The 26,605-nt window shown below is 43.3% G+C and overlaps 1 protein-coding gene and 1 long non-coding RNA gene across 2 annotated transcripts in view; one reads left to right on the forward strand and one right to left on the reverse strand.

Moving 5' to 3' along the window:
- Positions 1–2,340: 2,340 nt before the first annotated feature.
- The window catches only part of LOC308463503 (uncharacterized protein), a 40,047-nt gene continuing 15,782 nt past the window's right edge, over positions 2,341–26,605 (forward strand). The window contains exons 1-13 of the mRNA XM_080981937.1: positions 2,341–2,508; positions 3,070–3,174; positions 4,587–4,956; positions 5,454–7,200; positions 7,596–7,667; positions 9,382–9,519; positions 9,735–9,803; positions 10,381–10,551; positions 13,957–14,127; positions 14,846–15,016; positions 18,615–18,785; positions 20,365–20,535; positions 25,580–25,602. Coding sequence (XP_080838063.1) covers positions 4,656–4,956; positions 5,454–7,200; positions 7,596–7,667; positions 9,382–9,519; positions 9,735–9,803; positions 10,381–10,551; positions 13,957–14,127; positions 14,846–15,016; positions 18,615–18,785; positions 20,365–20,535; positions 25,580–25,602 — 3,205 coding nt within the window. The 5' untranslated portion in view covers positions 2,341–2,508; positions 3,070–3,174; positions 4,587–4,655. The remainder of the gene's footprint in view (positions 2,509–3,069; positions 3,175–4,586; positions 4,957–5,453; positions 7,201–7,595; positions 7,668–9,381; positions 9,520–9,734; positions 9,804–10,380; positions 10,552–13,956; positions 14,128–14,845; positions 15,017–18,614; positions 18,786–20,364; positions 20,536–25,579; positions 25,603–26,605) is intronic.
- LOC308479851 lies at positions 15,728–17,240 on the reverse strand. The gene is made up of 3 exons (XR_013987850.1): positions 16,822–17,240; positions 16,651–16,729; positions 15,728–15,879 (listed from the first exon to the last, which is right to left on the reverse strand). It is a non-coding gene; the product is annotated as an uncharacterized lncRNA (long non-coding RNA).

A 26,605-nucleotide genomic window follows, 5' to 3' on the forward strand; every position in this document is an offset into this window, starting at 1 on the left:
TTAAAACTATCGGCTTGGGAAATGTTTAAGGGCAATGGAATACACAGTAAGCCTGCAACTTACGCATCTTTAATTTGTACTCATTCTTCTTTACATGCTTAGCATTTTTTTTTTAAAAAACCCAGAAATTTGAAAGGGGGCAGGCACCCAGGAAAAAAGACTTTGGCAATCCCGCCTGCCCTTGAACCCAATGTGTTTTTACTATACACAATATTGGCTTTAGGTGTGGAAAGTAACCACCATGGAAAGTAACCACCAGAAAAGTTGAGGGCATACTGTGATATAAGGGCTCCCAAAGCATAGTCATTTTAAAGAAGAAAGTCCATATGCATTTTAAGATGACTTATGAAGTGTGTGTGCGCGCGCTGTGTGTATTTTCACTTTTTTTAAAAAAATCAAGGATTTATATTTTACAGAGCTTGTAGCAGTATGTTAGGAATTCAGTGGTAATGACTTTACTTTGTTGCACCTTCTCTTTGCTCTTACTCTGAAGAAGTAAGAACACAGTGGTCATTGGGCCCCACAAATAACCCAGAGATGCATTTTAAATAAAAACACACATTCTACTCATGTAAAAACACGCTGATTTCCGGACCGTCCGCGAGCCGGATTGAGAAGGCAATTGGGCTGGATCCGGCCCCCGGATCTTAGGTTGCCTACCGCTGCTCTACACCATTCATAACCCGCCTCTATTATGCCCCTGGTTTCTTGACTGTTTTCTAAACTAGAAAGCTCTAAATGTAACCTTTCTTCATAGGAGTTGCTGAAGTCCCTTGATCATTTTGATAGACCATGCATGCTGTTATCCTTGCCTCTAAATGTGCTTGTCCCCCTCAGGTTGCATCAGTCTTAGCTCCATGCTATTGGTGGTTGGCATCTCTCATCTGTTCTTCCCACCTACCCATGACTATCTGAGTTGGACCTGGGAATTAACCTGCTGAGAGAGTCAGGAATGAGGCTGCTGGCTGAGGGGGTGAAACACCCAGAGTGCAAGACACAGAAACTGGTGTAAGTGATGGGTTAGCATTCTATCTTCTGTGTTTGCTATTTCTGCTAGAAGCATAAAATCCTGTGCCTGACCCAGTTATTCTGCCTTTACAAAGAAAACAACAATGTCATCTTCTTTCACTTGGTTCCTGTATATTTATGTATCTTTTTCAATCATTGCTGCTAAAAATGTGGTTTGGACAAACAACTCGTACTCTAATAGCCCACTGGTCCCAGTGTGATGTTTCCAAACATCTTTGCAGAAGAAAATATAACTTTTCCAGATAAAAATCAAAGTATTGCTTCACTCTCTTTCTTCTGCTGCATGCTGGCCAACACCCAACAAGGGAGCTGCCCGCCTGCTATTCTGTGTGTTTCTCTGAGCCAATATCTCTTTGTTAGCTGCATATGTAAACAGTGGTTAAACTCTTTTACAGCCAACTCATTACAGCTTCAAATCGTAATTTAGTTCTACCCTTGTGTGAAAAAACAACATGCTTCATGGAAAAATACCGAAGATTTATTTACAATGCAGAGTAAAAATGCAGCAGTTTATTTACATAAAACATAACTTTAATACTGTATAATGCAAGGAATCCCAGAGGTGCTGCCACACTGAAAGCTCAACTTCTTTCAGATGTGGAGTGAACATCATATGGCCATTGCAGGAGTGCAAGGTCCGCACAGCAAAGTGGTCAGGTAGGCACATGTGGTGGGGAATCCCTAAAGTAAACTGGTCTGAAGCTCTTAAAGAGCTTTCTATAGAATAGTAAGACCTTGAACTTGGCAGCCAGTGCAGGTCTTTGAGCGGAGGTATGATTTGGTGTCAGGATCTATCTCCTATCAGCAGTCATTCTACACTAACTACAGCTTCCAGACAAGCTGCAAGGGAAACCCCACACAGAGTGTGTTGCGGTACTCTAACCTTGAAGTACAGTATAGTGACTCTTGACCTAAAGGGAGCAGCCTAAAATGGGGCAGTTTAAAAAAGAGCTGAAACACTTGAGTTTCCTGACTTGGGAGTGTGTGTTTCAGTGAGAGGGGGCAATTCATGTATGCAAATACCCAGTTCAGACAAAAACTTTACATCAGCTGTGTATTGAAACCTAATTTGTGAGACCTTTACGCGACGGCGCCGCATTGAGACTACGTATGCAGCAACTGAGATCCTGCAAATCGCAGTCCGTCTGCGAACAGCTCCTAGGGAGAGGCCGCAATTATTATATATAGGACCTCAGGCTAAGTATCCCGGGTTTCTTTTTCTTTTTGCGGGTGGGTGGGCAAACTCCTGCTTTGCTGTGGGCAAGTTCAGGGAGGGCAGGCGAGTGTTTGGGCGAAGAGGGGCTCTGGATCTGGAGCGCAGCAACCTGCGAGGCAAGGCCGTTGCCTGCTGCGTCACCAGCGCTGTGCGTGCCTTTCGCGTTTATGGGAAAGTGACGCGCCTGACTCCTTAAAAGTCCAGAAAAAACACTGGCGGCACCGCGAGGGGAGATGGGCGCCGGAGCAGCGAGAAGCCGAGCGGTGAGATGCGCCCCAGTGGCCGCGCCTGCTTTTTCTGCCTTCCCTCCACTGAGCCCTTCCTCCGCTGTCGTCTGAACCGGCCTCGCGGCTCAGAGCTCCCGAGTCTGGGCTCGTCCCTTCTCACGTCGCAGCCTGGAAAAAGGGGAGTTTTAGATCTCGTGGGGAGGAGGCGAGAGAGGCCACGATTCTCACCCGCTCCTCGATCTGAGCGGAAAGCTGCGATGTGCTAAAGGCACTCTGCGCGTTCTCAGAGACCTGTTGCGTCATTAGTGCACCACGTGATATCCCAGGGCAAGGTTTTTGTTGCTTTTCTGAGCATGTAGCTGTGCGGTTTGGAAAGATGAAGATGTGCGGAGTTAGACGCGCGTGTTTATTAAGCACTTAAATAATAGGCAGTGTCAGGGGCACAATGCGTTCAGTTGTCATGTTTAAACTGCCGAAGCCGTATTGAAACACCACTTTCCTTCGGGCGGGAATATCCTCTTTCATCTTTGGGCAGGTAACGCTTCATAACGCTCTCTTAGCCTTCTTAACGCCCTGAAAGCGCCCTTCTTCTTGCAGCTGTTGCTGAGCTAAAGGCAGATTCATAAAATAATCATCCTGTATAGCAGATAAGAACTACTGACTGCTGTGGAGAAACCACAACTGACACAAGGTGTAAGAAAGGTGCAAAGCAAGCTTTGTATCCTTTTGGGGTTATTTCTCTCTTTCATAATGTGTCTGAAGGGAAATTTGTGAGGTGGGAAAACCTGCTTCTAAAACCTATGCCAGGCCCCAGTTACAGTGTTGAAAAATACTTCCTGCTAATCTCCTTAAAAAATAAATAAATCCCCACATTTGTTTTAGTTATTGCTCTTAATTGATTTTTTTTTCTTTTACAAACATGCATTTTCTTTTTATTTCTGTTAATCTTCTTTGAATGTTTCAAAAAACTGAGGTGGGGGGAGTGGGATAAAATGGTTTTATAAAAACCAAATTGCCCCATGTTTAAGATGTGCTGGCTTGCTTATATACTTGCTTTCTGTATGCAGGAGGAGAGTCAGCCAGTGTTTTTTTTCTTAGGAGTATTGCAGGGAAGACACTACACATCATGCTCAGGGCATGTTGATATAATAATTACTTTGCTTTAGCCATCATCTGAAATACTGAAAAAAGTATGTTATGTAATTAATGTGTGTGTCATTAACACTGATGACTGACTAAGAAAGATTTTAGAACCTGCTTTCCAATTTCCAGATAACAGGTTTTAGTTTATCACAATTAATTTAATTTAAATATTTACATCCTCTCTTTCTACCCAAGGCAGGTCTCCAAGGGGGCTAACAACATGACTGAGAGTCACTGCAAATAATTCCACAACTAAATTAAGAACCAACCCACAATAGTTAATCAAATCAAATAAATGCCACTGGAAGCCTAAGGAAAGAAGACATTTTAACTTGTTGTGCCCAAGCTTAGTAATACCAAAATGTTTTAAATTTGTCCAGTAATTGCTTTTATTTTGAGTAAGCTCTGCAGATTTGTTAGACGCTGGTGAAATATGGTCAATCCTATTGGCCTTGGTTAATAACATACTGGCCTTACTAATGGATATTTCTGTTCTAATGGAAGCTTCTCAGCAATCTTCAAGGCCTGATCCCTGCAGATGAAAATGAAGTAATCTAGAATTATGTTATGGGAACATGCTAGGTAATTATTGGACTGTTCCATGGGGATAGCCATGGGCATAGCCAGGATTATTGGGGGAGGGGAGGCCTTTAGTTAGGCAAGGTAGGCCTTTCGTTGGGGGCAGAATCTGAGTTTGCTCTGTATTTTTATTGAATTTTCTCGTTTTAGCGGGGGCAGTTGCCCCTCCCTGCCCCCCTGGCTACACCCATGGTGATATTTCAGTTGGTTAGAGCATGGTGCCGATAACACTAGGGTTGCAGGTTCAATCCCCGTAAGAGACACCTGAATTGCAGAGGGTTGGCCTAGATTATCCTTGGGGTTCCTTCCAACTCTATGATCTCTTTAGCTTGCTTTTCACAATCGCTAAGTAACAGCTTTTCATCTTTTTCTGTCGCTTTGTGTGGCCCCAGATCTGAGAACAAGAGTCCTTTTATGAGATCGTCAAAGCTCCGCTCCAGCCTCTAACAAGCAAACCCACAATGGCTCACCCAGATCTAGCGATGGGTAGGAATGAAACCTTAAGCCAAATCCTCTATGATGCCTTGGAAGAACTCCTTGAAGACCAGTTTAACATTTTTAAATGGAAGCTACAAGACATTGACCATGATGGAAAGGGGAAAATCCCCAAAGTTCAGCTGGACAGTGCTGATAGATCCGATGTTATTCATCTCATGTGTGACTTCTATGGTGAGGCCAATGCAGTAAAAGTATGCATATGTGTCCTTGAACATATTGGCAAGGAAGACATTGCTGCAAATCTCAAAGAAGCAACACGGAAAGGTAAGAAATCGTAGCATATTGCTGGAGATTCACTTTTTTCTTTTCTTGTTCATGTTAAAGAGGATCTCCAGTATCAAATGCATCGGATCCTGGTGGAACTGCTAACGGCGACTCACCTGAAGAACTCCATTATCAGGCAGGGGTATAAGGACTTGGGCAGCCCTTAAGGTACCTTAGACTCAAGTTGTTAAGGGCCTTGTAAGTTAATACAAGAAGCTTAAACTTGGCTCAGTATCATGTGGGCAGCCAGTGCAAGCTTTTAAGCACTGGAGTTACATTCTAGCAGTAGTCTGTCCCCATGAACAGTGGAGCCACTGCATTTTACATCTCCACGTTTGATTGGGAAGGGATTATATATGTCTGTGTAGCTCATGTACAGTCTAGAACAGCTTTTTATATTTACTGATCTTTCTCATTTGAAGACAAGAGATGGAATTCCTAACAAAAAATATTTGGTGCTTTCTCAATACTTCTGCTAGCACATGTCCTTTTCTTAGGTTCTAGGTTAACCTACAGGGACTACATAAAGGGCAAATTTCAGTCAATGAAAGTCCACCCTTCCTTTGGTGAAAATCTGCTTCGAAGCTGCCAGTATTCAAAGCTAACCTTTGATATTGAGAGTCCCAGAAAGCAGAAGGAAGAACATGAAATCATGGCTTTAGGATGGGTATATTTTCGAAACACTTACATGGACTATTGTAGCCTTCAAACAGAGTATACCACTGAAAAGCTATTTAATCCTGATAGAAATGGACTGGTTCCACAAATTGTTGTACTGCAGGGAGCTGCAGGGATCGGGAAAACAACAACGGCAAGAAAAATCATGTTTGACTGGGCCTGTGGAAGACTTTATCAGGCCATGTTTGATTATGTTTTCTACATTAATTGTGGAGAGATGAACCTCTGTAATGAGGATAGTAGTATTGCAGAAATCATTTCAAAATGGTGGCCCCGACAGGATGAAATTAAGAAGATGCTGGAGAATCCGAAGAAGCTGCTGTTTGTAATTGATGGGTTTGATGAATTAAGATGCTCCCTTCAACCAGACCCCTTTTGTACTGATCCCTGGCAGAAGGGGCCTGTGGAGGTCCTCCTGGGCAGCTTACTTAAGAAAAAACTCCTTCCTGAATCCTACTTGATAATAACAACGAGACCAACAGTCCTGGGGTATCTCCATGAGTGCTCGGAGGAATTACGTCGCCATATCAAGATCCTGGGATTTTCAAAAGAGGACAGAGAGAAATATTTCCACAAATTCTTTGAGAATAAAGACCGAGCAACTCAAGCTTTCAGTCTTGTAAAACAGAACGAGACCCTCTTCACCATGTGCTCGGTTCCCCTTGTGTGCTGCATCATCTGCATGGTGTTGGTACAACAGATGGAAAACAGTGAGGATCTTTGGCAAACATCCAACACACTCACTGCCATCTATATGCTTTACCTTTCCAGCTTGCTAAAGCTGCACCACAACAGCCCGTCAAAGGAACATATTAGAAAGAACTTGAAAAGTTTGTGTTCTCTGGCTGCAGATGGAATCTGGAAACGAAAAATACTGTTCTGGGAGGAAGAAATCAAAGAGCTCGGCTTAGATCAGGAAGACTCCCTCCCCCTCTTTCTGAGCAAGAGTATTTTCAGAAGGAACATCGAATGTGAACGTGCCTACAGCTTCATTCACTTAAGCTTCCAGGAGTTTTTTGCAGCCTTATCTTTCTTACTGGAAGAAGGAGAAGGGCTGAGTTCTGAAAATCCTAATCGAGATGTGGTCAGATTATTAGAAAGCTACGCAGTTTCCAGACCTGATTTAGAAGTAACGGTGCGCTTCCTCTTTGGCCTTGTAAATGAAGGAAAGGGAATGAAGGACATGAAAGAGAGATTTGGATGGAAATTTTCGCCTAAGATTAAAGAAGTCTTATTAGAATGGGTGAAAAACACCACAGAAACAAAGATGGATGTACATGAGAGGCATAAGCACCAATGGCTTGAATGCTTGTATGAGAACCAAGAGGAAAATTTTGTGGAAAGTGCATTGGATCACGTGACTGAAGTTACCGTACACGGAAGATACCTGACTAAGACGAGAGTGATGGCCCAGGCATATTGCTTGGAGCACTGCTCTGCTTTGGAGGTCCTTCACGTGGAGGAAATGTTATTTATGAGATATTATGATTTTACCGAAGAAATACTAGAAAAAGAGGAGGAGGAAGAAGAGGAAAAACTTACTAGTTCAGAACCATGTTCAGACGGGTATGTATGATTTAAATAAGGGATGTTGAGTTTCTCTGCACCTGCCACTTCCACACACGGGATTTCACCACATGCAGCAACTTTTTGCCCTTTTCTGATATTTTCCAGAGTTTCTGATGAGGACACACATTTGACTTTGAACTCTCATGAAATTCTCCACACACACACACACACCATGTGTTTTCTTGATGCTGACCAGCCAGATCTTCTTTTGATAGATTTCTGGTTAATAGCCAAAAACAGTTAAGACCCCATTTAACTGTTGGCTGACCAGCTGCTGCATTAGGAATTCCTAGAGTGGGCAAAAGGTGTTGACCGTGGCAGCAGGGCAGATGCAGGAGTTGGGAAGTGTGTGAGTGGTGTGAACTAAATGTTCCCATGACGTTGTATTATAGATTATGGCCTTGGAGGAAAGCAAGAATGCAAGGGAGTCTGGCCCCCAAAACACAGGGGAGCGGCATGGCAGGGTGAGCATCCCAGTTCCCCGGGAGGATGATGAGTAACGCACTACTTTTGTGGTGCTTGGAGTCTGTTGATCAAAATGGGAGATAGAGAATGCTTCTGTATTGTATACTGTGAAGCATGATAGGCAATTTTCATGAAGTTAGAGAGGAGCCTACGTGGGCTGTATCTTTGTGGCTCAGTCACAGAGTTATCAGCATACAGTCACATGAAAGAGAAAGTATTTCATGTCTATGCATATCTAAACTGACAGGCATCCATGTTGGGTGTAGTGCCTCTTCTGAGCTACTGAAAAGAATGGATATGTTAATCTTCATCTCCAGCAAAAAGAGGTTGCAATGGAGAAGAGCTTTGATTTTAGCTCAAAATGCAAGATACTTGTTTTTGTATAATCTTTTTTTATTGAGTTTTACATTGCATATTTAAATTCAAACATTAAACACCACCATCAGCATTTAGGATTCCCTGAATCCTTAGACTCCCCTCCACCCTTCCATGGTTACCATTTTCAATATTTTTCAACTGCCTCACATATTTTCTCTTTTTTTCTTACAGTCCATTTTTACCTTAGTTTTTATTACATTACAAGTGTTACTCAAATCCTGCCAAAGTTTTTAGTTGTTTACAGTGTTCTCTTAAGTACATTGTAAATTTTCCCCATTCCATATTGAAGTTCCTCTCTTCCTGGTTTCTGATTTTCCTGGTCATTTTCACCATTTCAGCGTCGTCCATCATCTTCATCAGCCATTCATCTCTGGTCGGGACCAGATATTTGTAATCTAAGTTATCATGCCTTATGCTGGAACCAGTGCAAGAGTTATGCAACTGAGTGAATGTAATTTTTATTGTTTGAAGTTGAGAGCTGAGTTCTGTGATAGTGCAATTTTTTTGTAGGGATACAGTTAGGGCCAAAGGCGCCATCTTGAGAGGGTGGGGGACATTGCGCACATGAGCATCACACCTCCTTCCCTAAGCTGGGCAGAAGCTTACCAAGCTTTGGGAAGGAGGCACCAGACTTTAATACTTTAATACTCTATTTATTTATTTATTTATTTATTTATTTACGGCTATTAGCCCATAAAGTATGTACAAACATAAAAGCACAGAGGCATAAAGCCGGTATATTCGGCACCAGAAGGTGAAAACCAGAAGGTGAACACCATGATGCAGGGGTGGGTCATTGAGCAGAGCCAGGTAACAGCTTGGGGCCCGGATAGCTCCAAGGGACGGATCCCAGAAAAAGGAAAACTGAAGACGAGATCCGACATGCACTCTCTTCAAAACTGTCCGATTAGTTTTTGATGTTGTTGTTGTTTTTGGTGGTTTTTGTGTGTGAGATAACCGCATTCAGGAATCTCGCCACCTGCAGAGTTACAGAAGGATCTGTATCCTGCAAAAGTAGTGCGGCATGTGACTCAACAGGCCTGCCAACCAAGCGTAGTAAAGCAGGACCCAGGAATTTAGTCCTGGCTATGCTATGTAGGGGGCAGTTGAACATTATATGTGGGAGAGAATCAACAGTTTTCTAATTTACCGGGAGCATGCAGGGGTCCAGCTCAGTCTCCCATGTCCACTTACTGCACACCACTGTTCTGAGAGTAAAGCTTTTTGAACCATATTTTTGGACTGGATAATTTTTATTTCAATACAAGAGTCAGTTTTTGCTCATCCAGTGGCTTCCACTGGATAATAATAATAATAATATAATAATCTCAATAGGTTATGGGCCCAGATCCAGAGACGTAGAAGAGACCCAGAGTGCAATAGCTGGACTATGTACAATTTTTTGAATCGACTGACTTGTGGTATTTTTGGGAAACCTGAAGAACCTTTGTTTGGGAAGCTGGAATCCTGTTGGTAAGTCCTCCTTTTTTGGGGGGAGGAGGTGGCCTGACCCCTTGGATCAACTCGCACCATGATACTGATAGTGGGACAGGTTGTGCAACAGTGGTATTTGATGTGTGTGTCGTGATTAAAGTATAAGTTTGAAAACCACCACACTATTCTCTTCATAAAAATAAAAGAATCTGACGAACCTTTTCTTAACAAGGACATTTTCTTTCATCTCTTAGTGAACAGTATCAAAACCCAGCCATCTTCAAAGCACTGAAGTCTCCAAAAAGTAACTTAAGGCATGTGAGGTAAGAAGCTGTTTGCGTTTAACTTCATTAGAGTCCTTTTGCAAGGGCAAAATATTGATCCTGATCCTGGGTGTGATGGACCCAAGTGGGTGTTCCTCTGCACTGTCCTCAGTTTCTTCAGTCAGCAAAAGGCAGCTCTCAAAGCATGGAAAAGAAACCCACAGAAGCATCCTCAGTGGTTCCTCTTTAGCTCTCTCAATCCTAATACTGAGCACCAGAAGTAGGCAATATTATGCCCTTGTTTCTGGCCCACCAAGGCTTTTTGCCTGATCAGGGCAGTCCTGCACTACTGCTGCTTTTTGGTAACTGTGCCCCAGGATGTTCATTCCGGGGAGGAGGGTTCAGTGAATTTAGGGGGACAGACTTGGCAGGCTTGCTACTACCCACAGTTCTCATGTCTCCTTCCAACAAACACTGTTTTGGACGTGATGTTTAAAGGTTGAATTGTAGAGAACGTGGGCATTTTGTGGCTGGAAGGAAATACAATGCTAGCATTGTTATTGTTTTGTTTTATTGTATACGCTGAATCATTTCCGATATACAGATTTTCATCCTTTCATCCAATTGTCCTCCACAGAGTGAAGTTTTTTAGCGAACAGCTTGTTCCTTGTGGTTTCCTCGCATCTCTTCTCTCTGTTAACTCAACACTGTTGGAGCTAGAGCTGGGAAGAAATAAAGTCGGAGATTCAGGACTGAAGCTGCTAGCTGAGGGACTAAAGCACCCAAACTGCCAGATACAGAAAGTGATGTGAGTCAGTGCTTGTTAAGATTTCAGCCTCCCTGTGTATCTGCTCCTTTTGCTACAACACGTCTGGGGAAACTTTGGCCTTCTAGATGTTGCTGAACTACATCTCTCATATCCGTGGGCATTTTCTATGATTGTTGGGGCTGATTGAAGGTTTAAGGTCCTTCCCTTTATCTCACTCCTTCATCCTGAAGACAAGTGAGGTCAGCAATAAGTGGGACGAGAGTCCATCTCTGTCCGCTAACCCTCTTGAGTAGAGCTGGGTGATATTTCAATTCATCATCTGAAACTGATATGAAGTTCAGATTGTGATACCCGTTTCAGACTTTTTGAGCTGGCAATACATCGCGGCTCCCTGGCCGCCACCAGCATAGTGCATTTCACTTCCATCTGCCTGTGCTGTACTGGCAGCAGCCGGGAAGCTGCAGTGTACAATAGTACCTCGGGTTAAGAACTTAATTCGTTCTGGAGGTTCGTTCTTAACCTTAAACTGTTATTAACCTGAGGCACCACTTTAGCTAATGGGGCCTCCTGCTGCTGCCGCGTGATTTCTATTCTCATCGTGAAGCAAAGTTCTTAATCCAAGGTACTATTTCTGGGTTAGCGGAGTCTGTAACCTGAAGCGTCTGTAACCCGAGATACCACTGTATTGCCAGCTCAATTGCCTGCTCTCCCATCTGCCTGTCTGCACATTTGCCTTTGCCTGAGCAAGTGGGACAGGCTGTCTTTCCTCCACCTTCTCAGGCTCCAAGCTGTGGGGAGGGAGTGGGCAGGAGCGCCTTTGCCCAGCAAGCAGGCAACCTTCTTCATTTTCTCCTAGGCACTCCACAGCCCCACCACTTTTTCAGCCTTTTTCAATATTATTTCAGATATCATGATATATCACTGATGGTTAGTTGGTGGTATATTACGATGTTGAAAACCAGATATTGCCCAGCCCTACTCTTTTTTTAAAAAAAAGATATTTATTGAGATTTTCAAAATGTTACAAAAAAGAGAAAAAGTAAAATAGAAGCAGAAGAGAGTACAAAGGATAAAAATAATTGACAAAATAGAAAAAGAAAGAAAAGAAAAAACCAACCCCTTCCCACCATATACAAAAAAATTCCAAATGAGAAAAAATGACAGAAAAAAAGAATGCAAAAATCAAAAAACTTTTAAAACATTTAAAAACAAATTCATTATTTTCAAATCCTTAACTGTCATTACCTTCTTTCTTAGACCTCCTCCTCCTCCCTTTCTTTGTATCCTAGTTATTAATTATCCCAGCAAATCCTTGACCTTATCTTTCTATAATAGAATAAACCTTAAAACTTAAAACTTAAATCTTATCCTTACCAACTTCTCATAATCATAACATTCTTTCATAATTCTTTAAACATCTTTGCTAAAGCCAAGTAATTTCATTCCAACATTCTTCTATCATTCATCAATTTTATAAAACAGTTCTAATGGTTAAAAAAAGAGGTATAAACAGGTCCAATCTTCATCCAGCGTCCCTTCCTCCTGGTTCCGGGTTTTGTCAGTCCTTATTCCCGTCAATCTAGCCCATTAACCTGGCAACCTTATGTCCGAGGCCCTCAAGTCTCTTCCATGACCCTTCCGCGGCTCTTCTTCATATTTGTAACTGTATTTTCCCTTGTCTCCTGCTCGAGGTAACTCCAGCTTGACAATGTTTTTAACCCTTCTCAACAGATCAGCCCCTTTTCCATGTTCAACAATGAATTCCATGTAGTATTTAAAAGCATGTTTCAAAGGCCCTCCAAAATTGAGAGCCCCCACAGTCCCAAACATCTCACGGCCCGTTGCCATATTTGAAAAGTCCAAACATCCCAGCATAGGGAGGTCAATCCAGCCCCCCATTTCCAAACCAAGCCAAACTTTTCCTTTCCAGATATGGCTTTTTCCAAGTTCATTTGTCAAATCCATGAAATCATATTCCTGTTGGGCCTGTTCTGTCAAAACACACTCCTGATTTAATGTCAAAAACTCCTGTTCTGTCAAGACACACTCCTGATTTAAATCCTGAGTGGGCTCCACATATTTTCCCACTATCTGTTCAAAGTTTCCCACTGCCTGTTCAAAATTTCTAGTCGAAGTCGCCATCCAATTCACCTTCTCGTGTAATTGTTCCAGTAGATCGTTTGTTTTATAGAGAGCATACAACAAGGCTTCTGAATACATTGTCCTACAAGGTCAGATACTTGTTCCCACGGTTGTAATCTGTAACAGCTGTCGACTCCCTGGAGTTAGTTACAGTTTCATAGTTACAATTTCACAGACTCCCCCTAGGGGGAAGACTTCTATTTATTCTTGCAACAAAGTTTCCTTTTTTAAGATACTTTGTCCATATATAATCCTTTAAAATGCGAAAGGGAACAGTGGAATCACTAGGTTTCTCTTCTTTTAGCCATCTGTCAAAAACACTTGTCTTTGGTTAATGAACTTCACACGTCAGTCCTGACAGCCCGCTCCAGGATCAGGACGGAGGAAAGTTACTTCACTTTAAAGTCACTTGAAACAGTCCAAAAAGATCTCCCCCTTCTCCTGCTGTCGAAGGGGGGTTCCACAATTTTAAATGGTGAAATCCAATCTTTTAAAAGCGATTTCCTGAGCTCTAGTTTAAATTGCCTTTGCTTTATTCTGTTTACAAAAGAACGGAATGATGACTTCCTGTTTAGACCTTCCCATTCCGTACCAAATTCAAGTAAATTTTTTAAAGTCCGATTCTTTCCTACTCGCAAGTCCTTATTTGATGTCCAATTGTTCAAAGTCTAAGTACTCACGGGTGCTTATTTTAAAGTCCAGATTGTCCCAGGAAAAAGGCAGCGCTCTCCGGCAACAGCTATGCGGCTTCGCTCCATGGAAATAACAGTTGACTCACAGCACCGCGCCACTTCCCCCTCTTCACTTCGGAGCCCGTTAGTGGGTTCCTAAGCGGGTTGGGGGGGCGCTAAAGGTGCCCGCCGAGTCCCATGGTCACAGGCTTCATCTGCCTGTGATTTTTAAGTGGGTCCCCGCTTCGCCGTAGAGGAGAAGACCCGTTTTCCGTGGAGCTAGTCCCTCCAGTTCAGAGGGAGTCCGCCATTGCCGGTGGCGCCACCCCGGAAGTCTGCCCAGCCCTACTCTTGACATCAGAGATGCAGATGAAACAGTATTTGTGGAGGAGTGGGTCAGAAAGGAACATGACAGCTTTGTTAGCCAACTTTCGTTGTTGTGACGGAAGGTGTGGAAATGTGGGATGTAGTCATATGTACATACAGCTTTCCCCTCTGAGGAATTCCACTGGCACTTTGCCAGTGCCAAGGCAACCAGAATATCTTAGGAGATGGCAATGGGGAAAGGAAAAGATGGGGATAGATGCATAAACACATTTTATTTTCGTACTTGTATTTCTGTTCGCTGTAGGTTATATAGCTGTGGACTGACAGGAGCATGTTGTGAGGACCTGTCCTCTGTGCTCTGTACCAAGCAGACCCTGACAGATCTGGATTTATCAGACAATGCACTAGGAAATTTTGGAATCCGTCAACTTACTGAAGGTTTAAAACATCCTAACTGCAGGCTGCAGAAGCTCGTGTGAGTGTTAACAAGCAGAACAACAATGAAATAATTGTGCACCTGGAAAACCAACCAGATTTTTGCAGTCACATACACTGTTGTATTGACAACCCTTTCAAAGCCTAACCACCTCGCCAGTAGTCAGCTTGTTCCCCATATAAAGCTCACTTTAAGTTCCTTATTCTCACATGGTTTGGATCTGCTAGTCCTTATTTAACATTAAAAAAGAAAATGTTTACTCCAGTTTCGAACTAAATGTGTGTTTATTTGAGTTTTTATTTGTTCTGCCTACAAAACTTCCCTTTCTCTTGTTCTTGTGTCTTTTTGGAGAATGTTTGGGGAAATGAGAAATGTTGGCAAAGAAACAAATGTTAAGTTTTTAAGGCTGCCCTAATAATGTAAACTGTTGAGAGAGTAAGAACTCAACAAAATAAAATATACACCAAGGGGTGTAAGGGGCCATTCTCATGGCAGATCCGCACTGGCCTCATTTGGACCTGGGAATTTGGCAACCAGAAAGCCACCCCACTGTCCTTTCTGACCCATTGTGCAAAACCCTTCACTTATTTTGCTTGTTTTTTTTTTTTAAAAAATCATGTTCAGTGTTTCCTGCATTGCAGGGGCTTGGACTAGATGGTTCTTCTGGTCCCTTCCAATCTGATTGTTCTTGTTTTTGAAATTCTATTCACAACTCATCCAGGAGTATTCTTGTTTTTTCTTTTGCTGTCCTCTGCAGGTTATCCAACTGTTCTTTCTCAGGAACTGCTTGTTGGGGTTTCGCCAAAGTTCTGCGTACAAGCCGGACGCTGAGAGAGTTAGATCTGCGTTTCAATAAAGTGTGGAATATAGGAATGATGTTGCTGTGTATGGGACTAAAGGATCCAGCTTGTAAATTAGAGAACCTACAGTAAGTATGACTGGTACAGTTCACTCAACTGAATGCTTCATGCAGGAGTTTTCAACTTGGGGGGGGGGAGGGAGGCAGTGGGCACACTTGGATTATTTTTTTAAAATATAAATTTGTATTAATTTTTCAATATTTAGCCAATATTACCACAGTTTTGCCAATTATACAGATACCAATTAATATCAAAATAGTTCCAATTAATTCCAAATTTATACAATTTAAGCAAAGTGTTTCCCCGCATTCCTTGATCAGTGTTTTTTGTCCAGTTCTTATATTGCTGTGGTTCATTTTTTTATCAACTTCTAATTACATTTCAGTTAGTGTATTAATCATTAAGATAACAGCTGCATTTTTTAGCGAGTACTATTTGTGTTAATGCCGTTTCTAACTTTTTCTAGGATTTCAAATAAGGTGTTCTGATTATTTTCCTTTTCTCTGCGTGTGTCAGTCTGAATATGTCCAGTTCTTTTTTGGCGATCACTCGTAGCCAAGGAAGATTGTCTTCCATAAACACGGTTTTAACAATGAGGTCCAGCACCGAGGGCCTTCTGGCGGTTCCCTCACTGCGAGAAGCCAAGTTACAGGGAACCAGGCAGAGGCCCTTCTCGGTAGTGGCGCCCTCCCTGTGGAACGCCCTCCCACCAGATGTCAAAGAGAACAACAACTACAGTGGTGCCCCGCAAGACGAACGCCTCGCAAGACGGAAAACCCGCTAGACGAAAGGGTTTTCCGTTTTGGAGGCGCTTCGCAAAACGAATTTCCCTATGGGCTTGCTTCGCAAGACGAAAGCCCATAGGGAAATCTCCGGGACAGCGGGGAAGCGCAGCGCGTCTTCCCCACTGTCCTCGGACCTCCTCCGAAGCCTGGCGGGGGGGCGGAGAGGTTTTTTAAAAACCCCGGGACAGCGGAGGACTTCTCCGCTGTCCGGGGCGATTTTAAAATGCTGGCGGGCGGCAGCGAAGGCTTCGCTGCTGCCTGCCAGCATTTTAAAATCGCCTCGGACAGCAGAGAAGTCCCCCACTGTCCCGAGGTTTTTTAAAATGCTGGCATCTTCCCCGCTGTCCCCGGACCTCTTTTGAAGCAAGGGGCGGCAACGCGGAGAAGCGATCTTCTCCCCTCCGCCCCTTGCTTCAAAAGAGGGGACAGAGGGGAAGGCGCGCGTCTTCCCCTCTGCCCCTCGGAGATTGCGGGGCAGGCAACGGGGAGAAGCAATCTTCTCCCCGCTGCCCCTTGCTTTAAAACAGGTCCGGGGACAGAGGGGAAGGCACGCGTCTTCCCCTTTCTCCCCGGACCCCTTTTGAAGCAAGGGGCGGCAACGCGGAGAAGCGATCTTCTCCCCTCCGTCCCTTGCTTCAAAAGAGGGGACAGAGGGGAAGGCGCACGTCTTCCCCTCTGCCCCTCGGAGATTGCGGGGCAGGCAACGGGGAGAAGTAATCTTCTCCCCGCTGCCCCTTGCTTTAAAACAGGTCCGGGGACAGAGGGGAAGGCACGCGTCTTCCCCTTTCTCCCCGGACCCCTTTTGAAGCAAGGGGCGGCAACGCGGAGAAGCGATCTTCTCCCCTCCGCCCCTTGCTTCAAAACAGGTCCGGGAACACCTCCCGCCACCGCCCGGCTTCGGAAGGCTCCTCCGAAGCCGGGCGGCGGGGCAGGAACACCTTCTGAAGGCCGGTGGGGGGCAAAAGTCTTTGTTCCCCCCGCCTGCCTTCCCAGGGGCTTTTAAATCGCCCCGGACAGCGGAGAAGTCCTCCGCTGTCCCGGGGCGATTTTAAAATGCCGCCCGCCAGCATTTTAAGATCGCCCCGGACAGCGGAGAAGTCCTCCGCTGTCCCGGGTTTTTTAAAATGCTGGGGGTGGGAAGAAAAGCCCTTGTTCCCCCCCCCCAGCCTTCAGAAGAGGTCGGGGGACAGACTGTCCCCGGACCTGGTCTGAAGGCGGTTTCCATAGGAACGCATTAATTGATTTTCAATGCATTCCTATGGGAAACCGTGCATCGCAAGACGAAAAACTCGCAAGACGAAGAGACTTGCGGAACGAATTAATTTCGTCTTGCGAGGCACCACTGTACCAGACTTTTAGAAGACATCTGAAGGCAGCCCTGTTTAGGGAAGCTTTTAATGTTTGATGTATCACAGTATTTTAATATTCTTTTGGAAGCCGCCCAGAGTGGCTGGGGAAACCCAGCCAGATGGGCGGGGTATAAATAATAAATTATTATTATTATTATTATTATTATTATTATTATTACTTCTTGCTGCATGTAGGAGACAGTGGAACACTGACGCCATGACAACATGCCATGTGTTTCCCCAGGCTACATCAGGGAGATGCATGTGGCCACCATTAGCCAAACATCTTCCTGTCGCAGGTAGTTTGAGTCTGTTCCAGAGCCACTCCATGTTTCATCCTTCCATCTTTACCATATATGGTGTGTGCTGCTGGAACGAGCTATGTTTCCGCCTTGCAGGTTGATTAAGTGCAGCATCACAAGTTGTGGAGATCTGTTTTCTGTCCTTGCCACAAACCAGATGCTGAAACAAGTAGATTTACGAGATAATAAACTGGGAGATTCAGAAGTGAGGCTGCTGTGTGAAGGCTTGAAACATCCAAACTGCAAGCTTGAGGTTTTGTCGTAAGTATGAAATCTGCCTCTTGGAATGCATTGTGCGAAGGGCTTCTTCCAATAATGATAAAACGAATATCTACAATTATACTTCCGTTCTACAGGGGTTCTTTCCCCTGTAGGTTTCTATGTAATGTGGGATACGTTGCCCAGAAAAGGGTTATCAAAAGTGTAACAGAGAGAAGGACATGGAGATATTTGCTAGATTTTTTTTCTACCACCAAAAAGATCTTGAGGCCATGATGGATAGCTTGATGAAGTTTGTTGACTCATTGTGCAGCACCTGTAAAAAAGGTGAATTCTGTGCTGGAGATCATTAGGAAGGGGGTTGAAAATATGACTGTCGGAATCTTAATTCCTTTATACAGATTTCTGCTGCAATCACACTTGAAACACTATGTATAGTTCTGGTTGCCATACCTCAAAATGGATCTTGCAGAGCTGGAGCGGGTGCAGAGGAGGACAAAATAATCAAGTGGCTGGAACGACTCTGTGAAGGAGAGTTGCTATATTTGGGACTTTTTAGTTTATGAAAGAGCTGAAAGAATAATAGTGGGATTGAAGACTTGTAACAGATACCCCTGAACCTTCCTCTATCTCAACAGCAGCCACTACCTGATCATTCAGAGAATCATAACCTCCTTTAATAAATAAAACAGCTGTCGGTACCCTGAAATATGTATGGGGCATCTCCAAACACATTTAAAAAGTAATCTTGCTGCAGATTCTCAGAAATGTAGAGCTAATATTCCAGCACAATAGTTGCAAAACAGTTAGACAGTATTTAACAAATGATATCATAGTTTACAGACATTGTCTGCTGGTATGTAAATTGGCTCGAAGGATTCAGCATTAGGGAACTTCAGAAGTGATTATATCATAATTGGAAAATGTGTTTTTTTTTTGTTTTTGTTTTTTTTTAACCAAACAGTCATATTACTTCTTCTGTTCATAGCCATTTCCTTCTGTTTGATTTAGGTTGTTTGCTTGCTGTCTGACAGCAGATTGTTGCAAGGCTCTGTCTTCTGCTCTCATTACCAACCAGACCTTAAGAAAATTAGATTTAACTTGGAATGCATTAGGTGATTCAGGGGTGAAGCTACTATGTGAAGGGCTAAAACATCCAGACTGCAAGCTGCAGAGTTTGAGGTGAGTACTTGTGTGAGCATGTGAAAATATGCAATGCAGTGTAATGTGTAATAAATGCAGCATTTTTGTCATGCAAAATGGAGTGATCATGGTGATACCTATTGGCAGACAAAGACTATCAGGAGTTAAGCTAATGGGAAATTAATGCCCCTCGCATTGCTGTTGGGGCACATGTCATACATTCAACAGCAAATCTATATAGATATTCTTGATTTCTTTTTACACTATTTGCAAGTGAGACTATTATACATCCAAGTGAGTAAAAATAATCATTTATAATGATTATTATTTATACCCCTCCCATTTGGCTGGGTTTCCCCAGCCATTCTGGGCGGCTTCCAACAAAATGTTAAAAATACAGTAGAACAAAGAATCTTGACAGATTGCCGCTCTGAGTGGCTTGTATGATCTAATTGGGTCCATGTTAAACTGACCAAAGCTCAAAGCCAGGCAAGTATGGGTTATGTTAAATCCACAAGTCTAGAATCTGGAAATGGCAGTCCAGCAACAGGAAATGGATGTTAGGAAAACCAATTGGATGTTACGAAAACATTCTTTAAGAAACAGATAAAAGTTCCTAGAAGCTTTAAAGAGGGTTCCAGAACTTTCTTTAGTGTGTAGGAGTGGCACTCTAGGTTTGATTGGTGTCAGCTGGAGGTGCAAACAAAGGGAGGAAGTTGCAGGCTGCAATTTCTGCACGAGGAAAGCACACACACACACACACACACACACACACAGCACGCACGCTAACAACAAGGTTGGAAGTAGGACAATGTATGCTGCTGATACTGTTAGTTTTGTTGTATCAGGATTGTTAATTACTGGACTGAGATTATACCATGCTGGAGAGATAAAGAAGGAATGTAAACAGTTTATAATAATAATAACAGAAATGCTTGTGCAGCCAGTCAAGCAATAAAGAAGCTCTTGACTGTGAATTTGAGTATGACTCCTGTTCTTGTCCTCTGCCTCGGGAAAACAGAAAGAAGTGGTTTTGCTGAGGTGCCACCACACAAGCAGAAAGCGCAGCAGAAGTGTGTGGGCGGTAACCTCTAATAGTGGAATATTGTTTCCTTTTTGTTTTGAAAGCGAAATACTTGTTCTAAAGATTGCCAAACTTGTGGGGCGGGAGGTGGGACTTGTGTTACCTATTTAACCCTCTGAAGCACAGGTGGGCTTTCCTTACTTGGAGGTTTTTAAGCGGAGGTTGGATGGCCATAAGTCATGGATTCTTTAGTTGAGATTCTATGATAGGCCTGTGTGACCCCTTGGCTGCTCTCTAGGTTAGCCCTGGCAACCTGTGCCAGATTAAACCCTGTGGAGGCCCCTAGGTATTCAAAATCTTGGGGCCTCCCTCACAAATTATCTCCTAACATGTTTTTGGAATTTTCTTTCAAAACGAAATCAATATTATTTTGAACCGTTGTTGTGGGCCCCCTAAAAGGTTGGTGCCTTCTCTGCCTATTTGGGAATCCATCACTGCTGACAACCTTTTGCTAATGCCCAACTGATCAGCCATCAGGATATCTATTGAGTGTGTTTGTATGTCAGTGATAACTCTTGTTACTGTTCCGTGCAGGTTGTCCCACTGCTCTTTTACACAAGCTTGTGGCGGGGATCTTGCCGAAGTCCTGAGGGAGAGCCAGACACTGATAGAACTGGATCTGGCTTGGAATGAAATCGAAGACAAGGGAGTGGAGCTGCTCTGCGAGGGACTAAAACACCCAGACTGTAAATTAGAGATTCTAGAGTAGGTCACCAGCTCCTTTGCAGAAGCACAACACTCTCTTTAATCTGTGCTTGTTTTCATTTGTCAGGGTGCTGCAACAGTTGTTAAAAATGAGGACTCAGTATCAACTGCATTTTAAAAATAGTTGTGTTACTGTGTATGGATTTGTCATATTAAGAAAACAAACACACATGTGCCCCAGTTTGTCAGTCTGCCCAGCACTCTTCATAAAACAGCCTGCCTTACCTAGTTTCTGCTTGGAGGTAATTGTAGATAATATTTAAAGTAGATCTTCTGTAAATTCCAGGGGAAACGCTTCCCCAACATCCTGTGCAAAGCAGAGAGTGACAGTATTACCCAATGGCTTGACCACGTGGCTGTGACAATCGATCCCTCTTTGCGCCTCACATGCAAGTTTAAAAACCAATCCCCTTGCCTCGTATCCTTGCTATGGGGAGAAGGCTGCCATGTGTGGTTTTTCAGGAGAAGTCGTACATCAGGGTTGGGCAACCGCAGTCCCAAGGACTGAATGAGACTCTCCAGTCATTTGGCTTTTGGGACTCTCTCCAGATCAGGCCATACTCTTTCCCAGGCCATACTCCCTTTGAGTACTTTTGCCAGTTGGAATGTGTCCTTGAACAGTGAAACACCTCTTCCTTCCTTGGAAGGAGAATGGAGAAGTGTGTGTGTGTGTGTGTGTGTGTGTGTGTGTATGTGTGTAAGTAAACTACTGGCTTTGGCATCAGTGGGATGTAGCTCACTATATGCAAAAGTAAGATTCACATCCATTGCTCTGTCCATATTTACATCTAGCCCTGCCCACCACTGGTTTGTGGCCCTCAGAAAGTTGTCCATAATGGAATGGGGCCCTTGGCTAAGCCAGCAGTAGATAATCTGAGCAGGCGAAGGGAAGTGATCACATACATGGTTAGATCTTTTGAATCCTGTCATAATGGCAGGACAACTCATATGCCCCAGTACCATTCCTGTTGCCCTTCATTAAAACGATGAGAGGCTGGTGAGGGTTGTGGAGATCCTAACAGCAGCTGCCTGGTCCTGAGGAAGATAGTTGCTGTGAAAGAATCTCCCTGCGCTTCAGGTCTTGGATTATTGATTCAGTTATTTAGTGCCAGGCATTTTGAAGCTACGACAGTGAGAATGAAGGATGTCACTGGGGATTTGTCCTTACATTGTGTAGGCTGCATGGGTGCGGCAAGACACCTGCTGCTTGTGAGAACCTCTGTGCTGCCCTGACTGCAAACCAGTCACTGACCAGACTGCATGTCAGCTATGACGTCCTGGGAGCCTCTGGCAAGGATCAGTTCAGAAATGCACTGCAACATGGAAGGAGAAGACGGCAGGGACTATGGTGAGTTATTTCCGGCAGCCATTTTGAAATCGTGCCTCATAATGATTGGGCACTTAAGGAAATTGCAATTCTACCAGAATGTGGGATTTCTTGTAGGGGAAATCTGTCATGTCAGAGTGTGGCCTCTAGGGGATTGGGTCTAGGCGTTACTCTTACCCCTGAGCCATATATTCCAGCAGGATGGGTTATTTTTAAAAGAATCTGGCCTTGTTTTAATACTTCTGGTGGTCTGTCCAGCTTTAGGTTTAAGGCACTATACCAGGAGAGCACATGCAGGAGTGCCAATACAATTTTCTCAGTCCAATACATTTTTCAGTAGATCAGGCCCTTTGGTAGCAAAAGAGGACACAGATTTGCATATGTTGTATGTCATATGCAAATTTGTGTCCGATTATGCGAGTAGAGGGCCCCTTCCCCCCAAAGTAGTGCACCAGGTTGGCAAATGCTAATACATAGGATTGGAGCCTAAAGCTTTAGCGGCAATTCAAATTTGTGCTTAAAATAGGAAAATAAACCATTGTTTAGGCTGCGCAGGCTTACTATCCTTCCGCAAATGTTATAGAAAAGAATATTAAAAGATGGGTTTTTAGTTTGTATACAGAACAACCAGGCATTTTGTGTTTTAGGATGAAACACCTGGGGCCTTATTTCTAGCAATAACTAGAACTTATTTCTAGGAGTAACTAGAACTTGACCAAGAACTTGTCCTTTCTCAATACTGGAAAATTAAATGCGATTTTCGATTACAGGTTGAATGGAGAATGTATTGGCATACCTGAGTGGTGATGAAAGAAGTGAAGATTAAGAAAACTATGGGCAGGATTCACCTAATTGGTTCTGTTGGCAGAAGACCTGCACAAAGACTTTCACTTGCACAGTGTGGCTTTCTCTCCCCCCCTTTTATTTTATTATACAATAATATGCATTATATATTTCATTATGCAATAACTCCTCCTTCCTTGAGCCCTCTGTGCACCTCCACCCCACTGAAATTGGTTTGGGGTTTATTTTTTTTTGGAGAGAAACTGGAATAGTCTTGAGGGGGAGGAGGGGAGACTTCCATCTGGCAGGCAGGAATGTTTGCGCAAATGGATAAACAGGAAGAGCACAAGGTTAAATTCCACCCAGTAATTCTGGCAATTAAATACTTTTATCAAAAAGATATCATTGTTGAGAAATGGCAGCCAAAAGTCACCAACCCAACCAAGCTTTACTTTGAAGGGGAAATAAATTTGAGATGTAAGTTTCTGCAGGCTGCTTGTGGGTGCCCGTTATATAGTTCATATGAGATTATTGCATTTTGGGGGGCAATAATTCTAGTTTTGTCCCTGGGAGCAAATTAACCACTTTTAAGTTTTGGAATCCCCCCCCCCCCGACACCGTAAAGCAGTATATAAATTCCAGGAAGCAAATAGAATCAACTTGTTGGTTGTATACAGGAAAAAAAAGGTTGTTAGGGCTGTAAAACCCCATACCATTAACATCCTTGCAGTCTAAAGGTGTCGTTCTGCCCTATAACTTACCCACATTTCTTTGTGTCTCACTGCCATCAGAGCTGTACAGTGGTACCTCAGGTTAAGTACTTAATTCGTTCCGGAGGTCCGTTCTTAACCTGAAACTGTTCTTAACCTGAAGCACCAATTTAGCTAATGGGGCCTCCTGCTGTTGCCACGCCGCTGGAGCACGATTTCTGTTCTCATCCTGAAGCAAAGTTCTTAACCCAAGGTACTATTTCTGCGTTAGCGGAGTCTGTAACCTGAAGCGTATGTAACCCGAGGTACCACTGTATAGGTTTGATAAAGATTTGACGCAGGGCCTTTACAGTGGTGGCAACCAGGTTGTGGAATGACTTTGGAGGTTTTTATGGCCCCCAGCCTTTTCATTCAGCTACAAAGCCTGGTTTATTTCACTGGGCCTTTGGTCTTGGGTATTCTTTTCGGTCTGATTCTTTATTGTTATTTGAACGCTGTATTGCATTTGCTGTTTGTGAGTTTTTATTTTTATTTGGTAATTCTAATGCTGTGTTGGATTTTATCTGTTTTTATGTGTCGTAAGTGGTTTTAAAGCCCTTTAGTGGTAAAGGTAGGCTAAATAGAGAGAGAGAGAGAGAGAGAGAGAATCACACACCATTATTTAAAAGTAGCCAGTTGTGCAGTAGTTACAATACTACTGCAACCGTTCATCAATGGCTGCTTACCATGTACCACAAACATCATCATCAATCAGTGATTTTATGTGTGAATAGACCATAGAAAATTACATACTGGAGTTAGAAATGTTGGGTCCCCTCCCATTTATTTAAACATTGGGATACTTTCCAATGAGATGCTTAAGGTTTGTCTACACCAGTGTTTCCTGTGTGCTTGCTGCAGTTTGCACTCTCATTTAACTTGCACTGTCCACGTGATGTTACCGTCAAACAACACCATCTTGAGACTTCTCCCTTCTTAATTCTAGTTTACCTAACGTGGGTAGAATCTGATTAAAAATTGGGGGGGGGGCGGGACCTCTCCACTTGGGGTTGCAGACAAATTGTTTTGGAGGTTTTGGGTGGGGAGATCAATTGTCACTTTTTGCTATTCCCCTTGCTACGTCCCCACCCAATACCTCTTCAGTGCTTTCATTTCTTTTTCAGCCACGCTTCTCACAGGGGAACGAACATAGCTTATGTAGGTTTTAAAAAAATTAATTTATTAATCTCTTAGATTTGCACTAAATCAGAAAAATGCAAGCCTGTGTGGCTTGTGTGCACTGCTTAGGTGGGGATTTATTATTATTATTATTATTATTATTATTTTTAAAGTGTGCCCATAGCTATCTGCTTGCATGCCCTTGCCATGGAAAAAACGGTCTGAAGAACATGGAGAATGCCAATGTATGTTGAAAAGGGTTCTAGGTAATGCAGCCAAACGCTTGAGAGTGGGCAAAATTACGTAGCTGGGCAGGCAGTAGAAGCGGAGGCATGCTTATTAAGCAGTGGGCACTGGTGAAGGCAAGGAGAATAAGGCAAAAAGCTGATGCCCTGTTGCTATGCTGTGTGAAAATCTGACAAGGCTGAATAGTCAATGCATTGCTTCCATGTGAAGTATGAAGTGGATGCTTTTTTTCCTGTGTTCAGTGTAACATTTCTCCACTGCCTGCGAAGGGCATGTTTCCACAAACTATGCCTTTTAAATAAACACCATTTAATCGATCTTGACTGGTATCTGGATATTGACCATCAAACATCTGCTTTTAAACTTCCAAGGAAAAAGAGGCCACCACCTTCTGAGGGAGCCAGTTCCACTGTCCGGAGTTAAAATATTAAGTTAAAATCTGCTCTTCCACTACACAAAAAGGTTCTCAAAACTGATTACATGGCTCTTCTGCAGGTTGTCATGCAACCACATACCTTGATTTTTTGGCTATCTCATTTTTCTTGTCTGGTCACACTAATACTGACTTCCACCAGCAGAGGGTGGACTTTCAGTGTAAGATTACCGGAACCCGAGGACAAATCCATTTCTCTCCACCTTTTTCCTCGGGATACTTCCTTGTTGCTGAATGCATTTAAACTTAAACAGAAACTGATGACGTACAAAGGACCGTCTGCACTGTAGAGATTGTATTGGATCTTAAGACTGAGAAGAAATTGCCCTTTTGTGTTCCAGAGGAATTAGTATCCTGGTTTTGTTCGTTTTCTCTTTCATGTTCATAAATGACACCACCAATGCGGTCAGGTAAGCCAGGATCGTTTTGCTTGCAATCCTGTTCAGATTAGTTCAGGTTGCTTAATTGAAATCAGGTGTACTTTGGTGAGTTTTGAAGTAACCAAATTGTAAGCAGTATTGCAGTTATTTTGTTAATTTTGGAGTTGCAAAAAAAGGGTGGATTTAAGGTAAAGAACCCCTGGACAGTTAAGTCCAGTCGAATTCGACTTTGGGGTGCAGTGCTCATCTCTGCTTTCAGACGGAGGGACTTTACAGGCAACCTGCCATTTGTCTGAAAATGGGAGCATTTGCTGTGATTCAAAATCTTACTTAATGTGATAAGGAAGTTTCTTTGGATTCCAGGAAGTGGATTTTTAAGGACAACTGAAAGGAGGAGTGTTGGAGCAAGACAAGGGTGGTGTCTGAAGTAGGATATTGTACAGTAGGATTTCGTACAGTGCCGGCCTATGCAGATTGCTTAGAAGTCCTGAGTTCAGTGGGACTTAGTCCCACGTAAATGTGCACAGGTTTGCAGCTAGTAAACCGCTGTCACAGGTCTTAATTCAAACAGAACTTTTCTCTGTCAAAAATACTTTCTCTGTGAATCAGTTCACGTGTTAACATTTCCCAGCATGGGGAGCTGGTTCTGGAAAGGAACCATGTAAAAAATACGTGAACTCACCCAGCTTTTGTATCATTTTGCCAAATATATTTCAGAAAGCCTGTCAAATACACCAAAAGCGTACAGTGGTGCCTCGCAAGACGAAATTAATCCGTTCCGCGAGTCTCTTCGTCTAGCGGTTTTTTCGTCTTGTGAAGCAACCCTATTAGCGGCTTAGCGGATTAGCGCTATTAGCGGTTTAGCGGCTATTAAAGGCTTAGCGGATTAGCTGCTAAAAGGCTATTAAAGGCTTAGCGGCTTAGAAAAAGGGGGGGGGAGCGAAAAAAAAATCTCAAGACTCGCAAGACATTTTCGTCTTGCGAAGCAAGCCCATAGGGAAATTCGTCCTGCGAAGCGCATTGAAAACGGAAA

The sequence above is a fragment of the Podarcis pityusensis genome (assembly GCF_964106645.2).
Source record: "Podarcis pityusensis genome assembly, chromosome: 1".
In the NCBI taxonomy this organism is placed as follows: Eukaryota; Metazoa; Chordata; class Lepidosauria; order Squamata; family Lacertidae; genus Podarcis; species Podarcis pityusensis.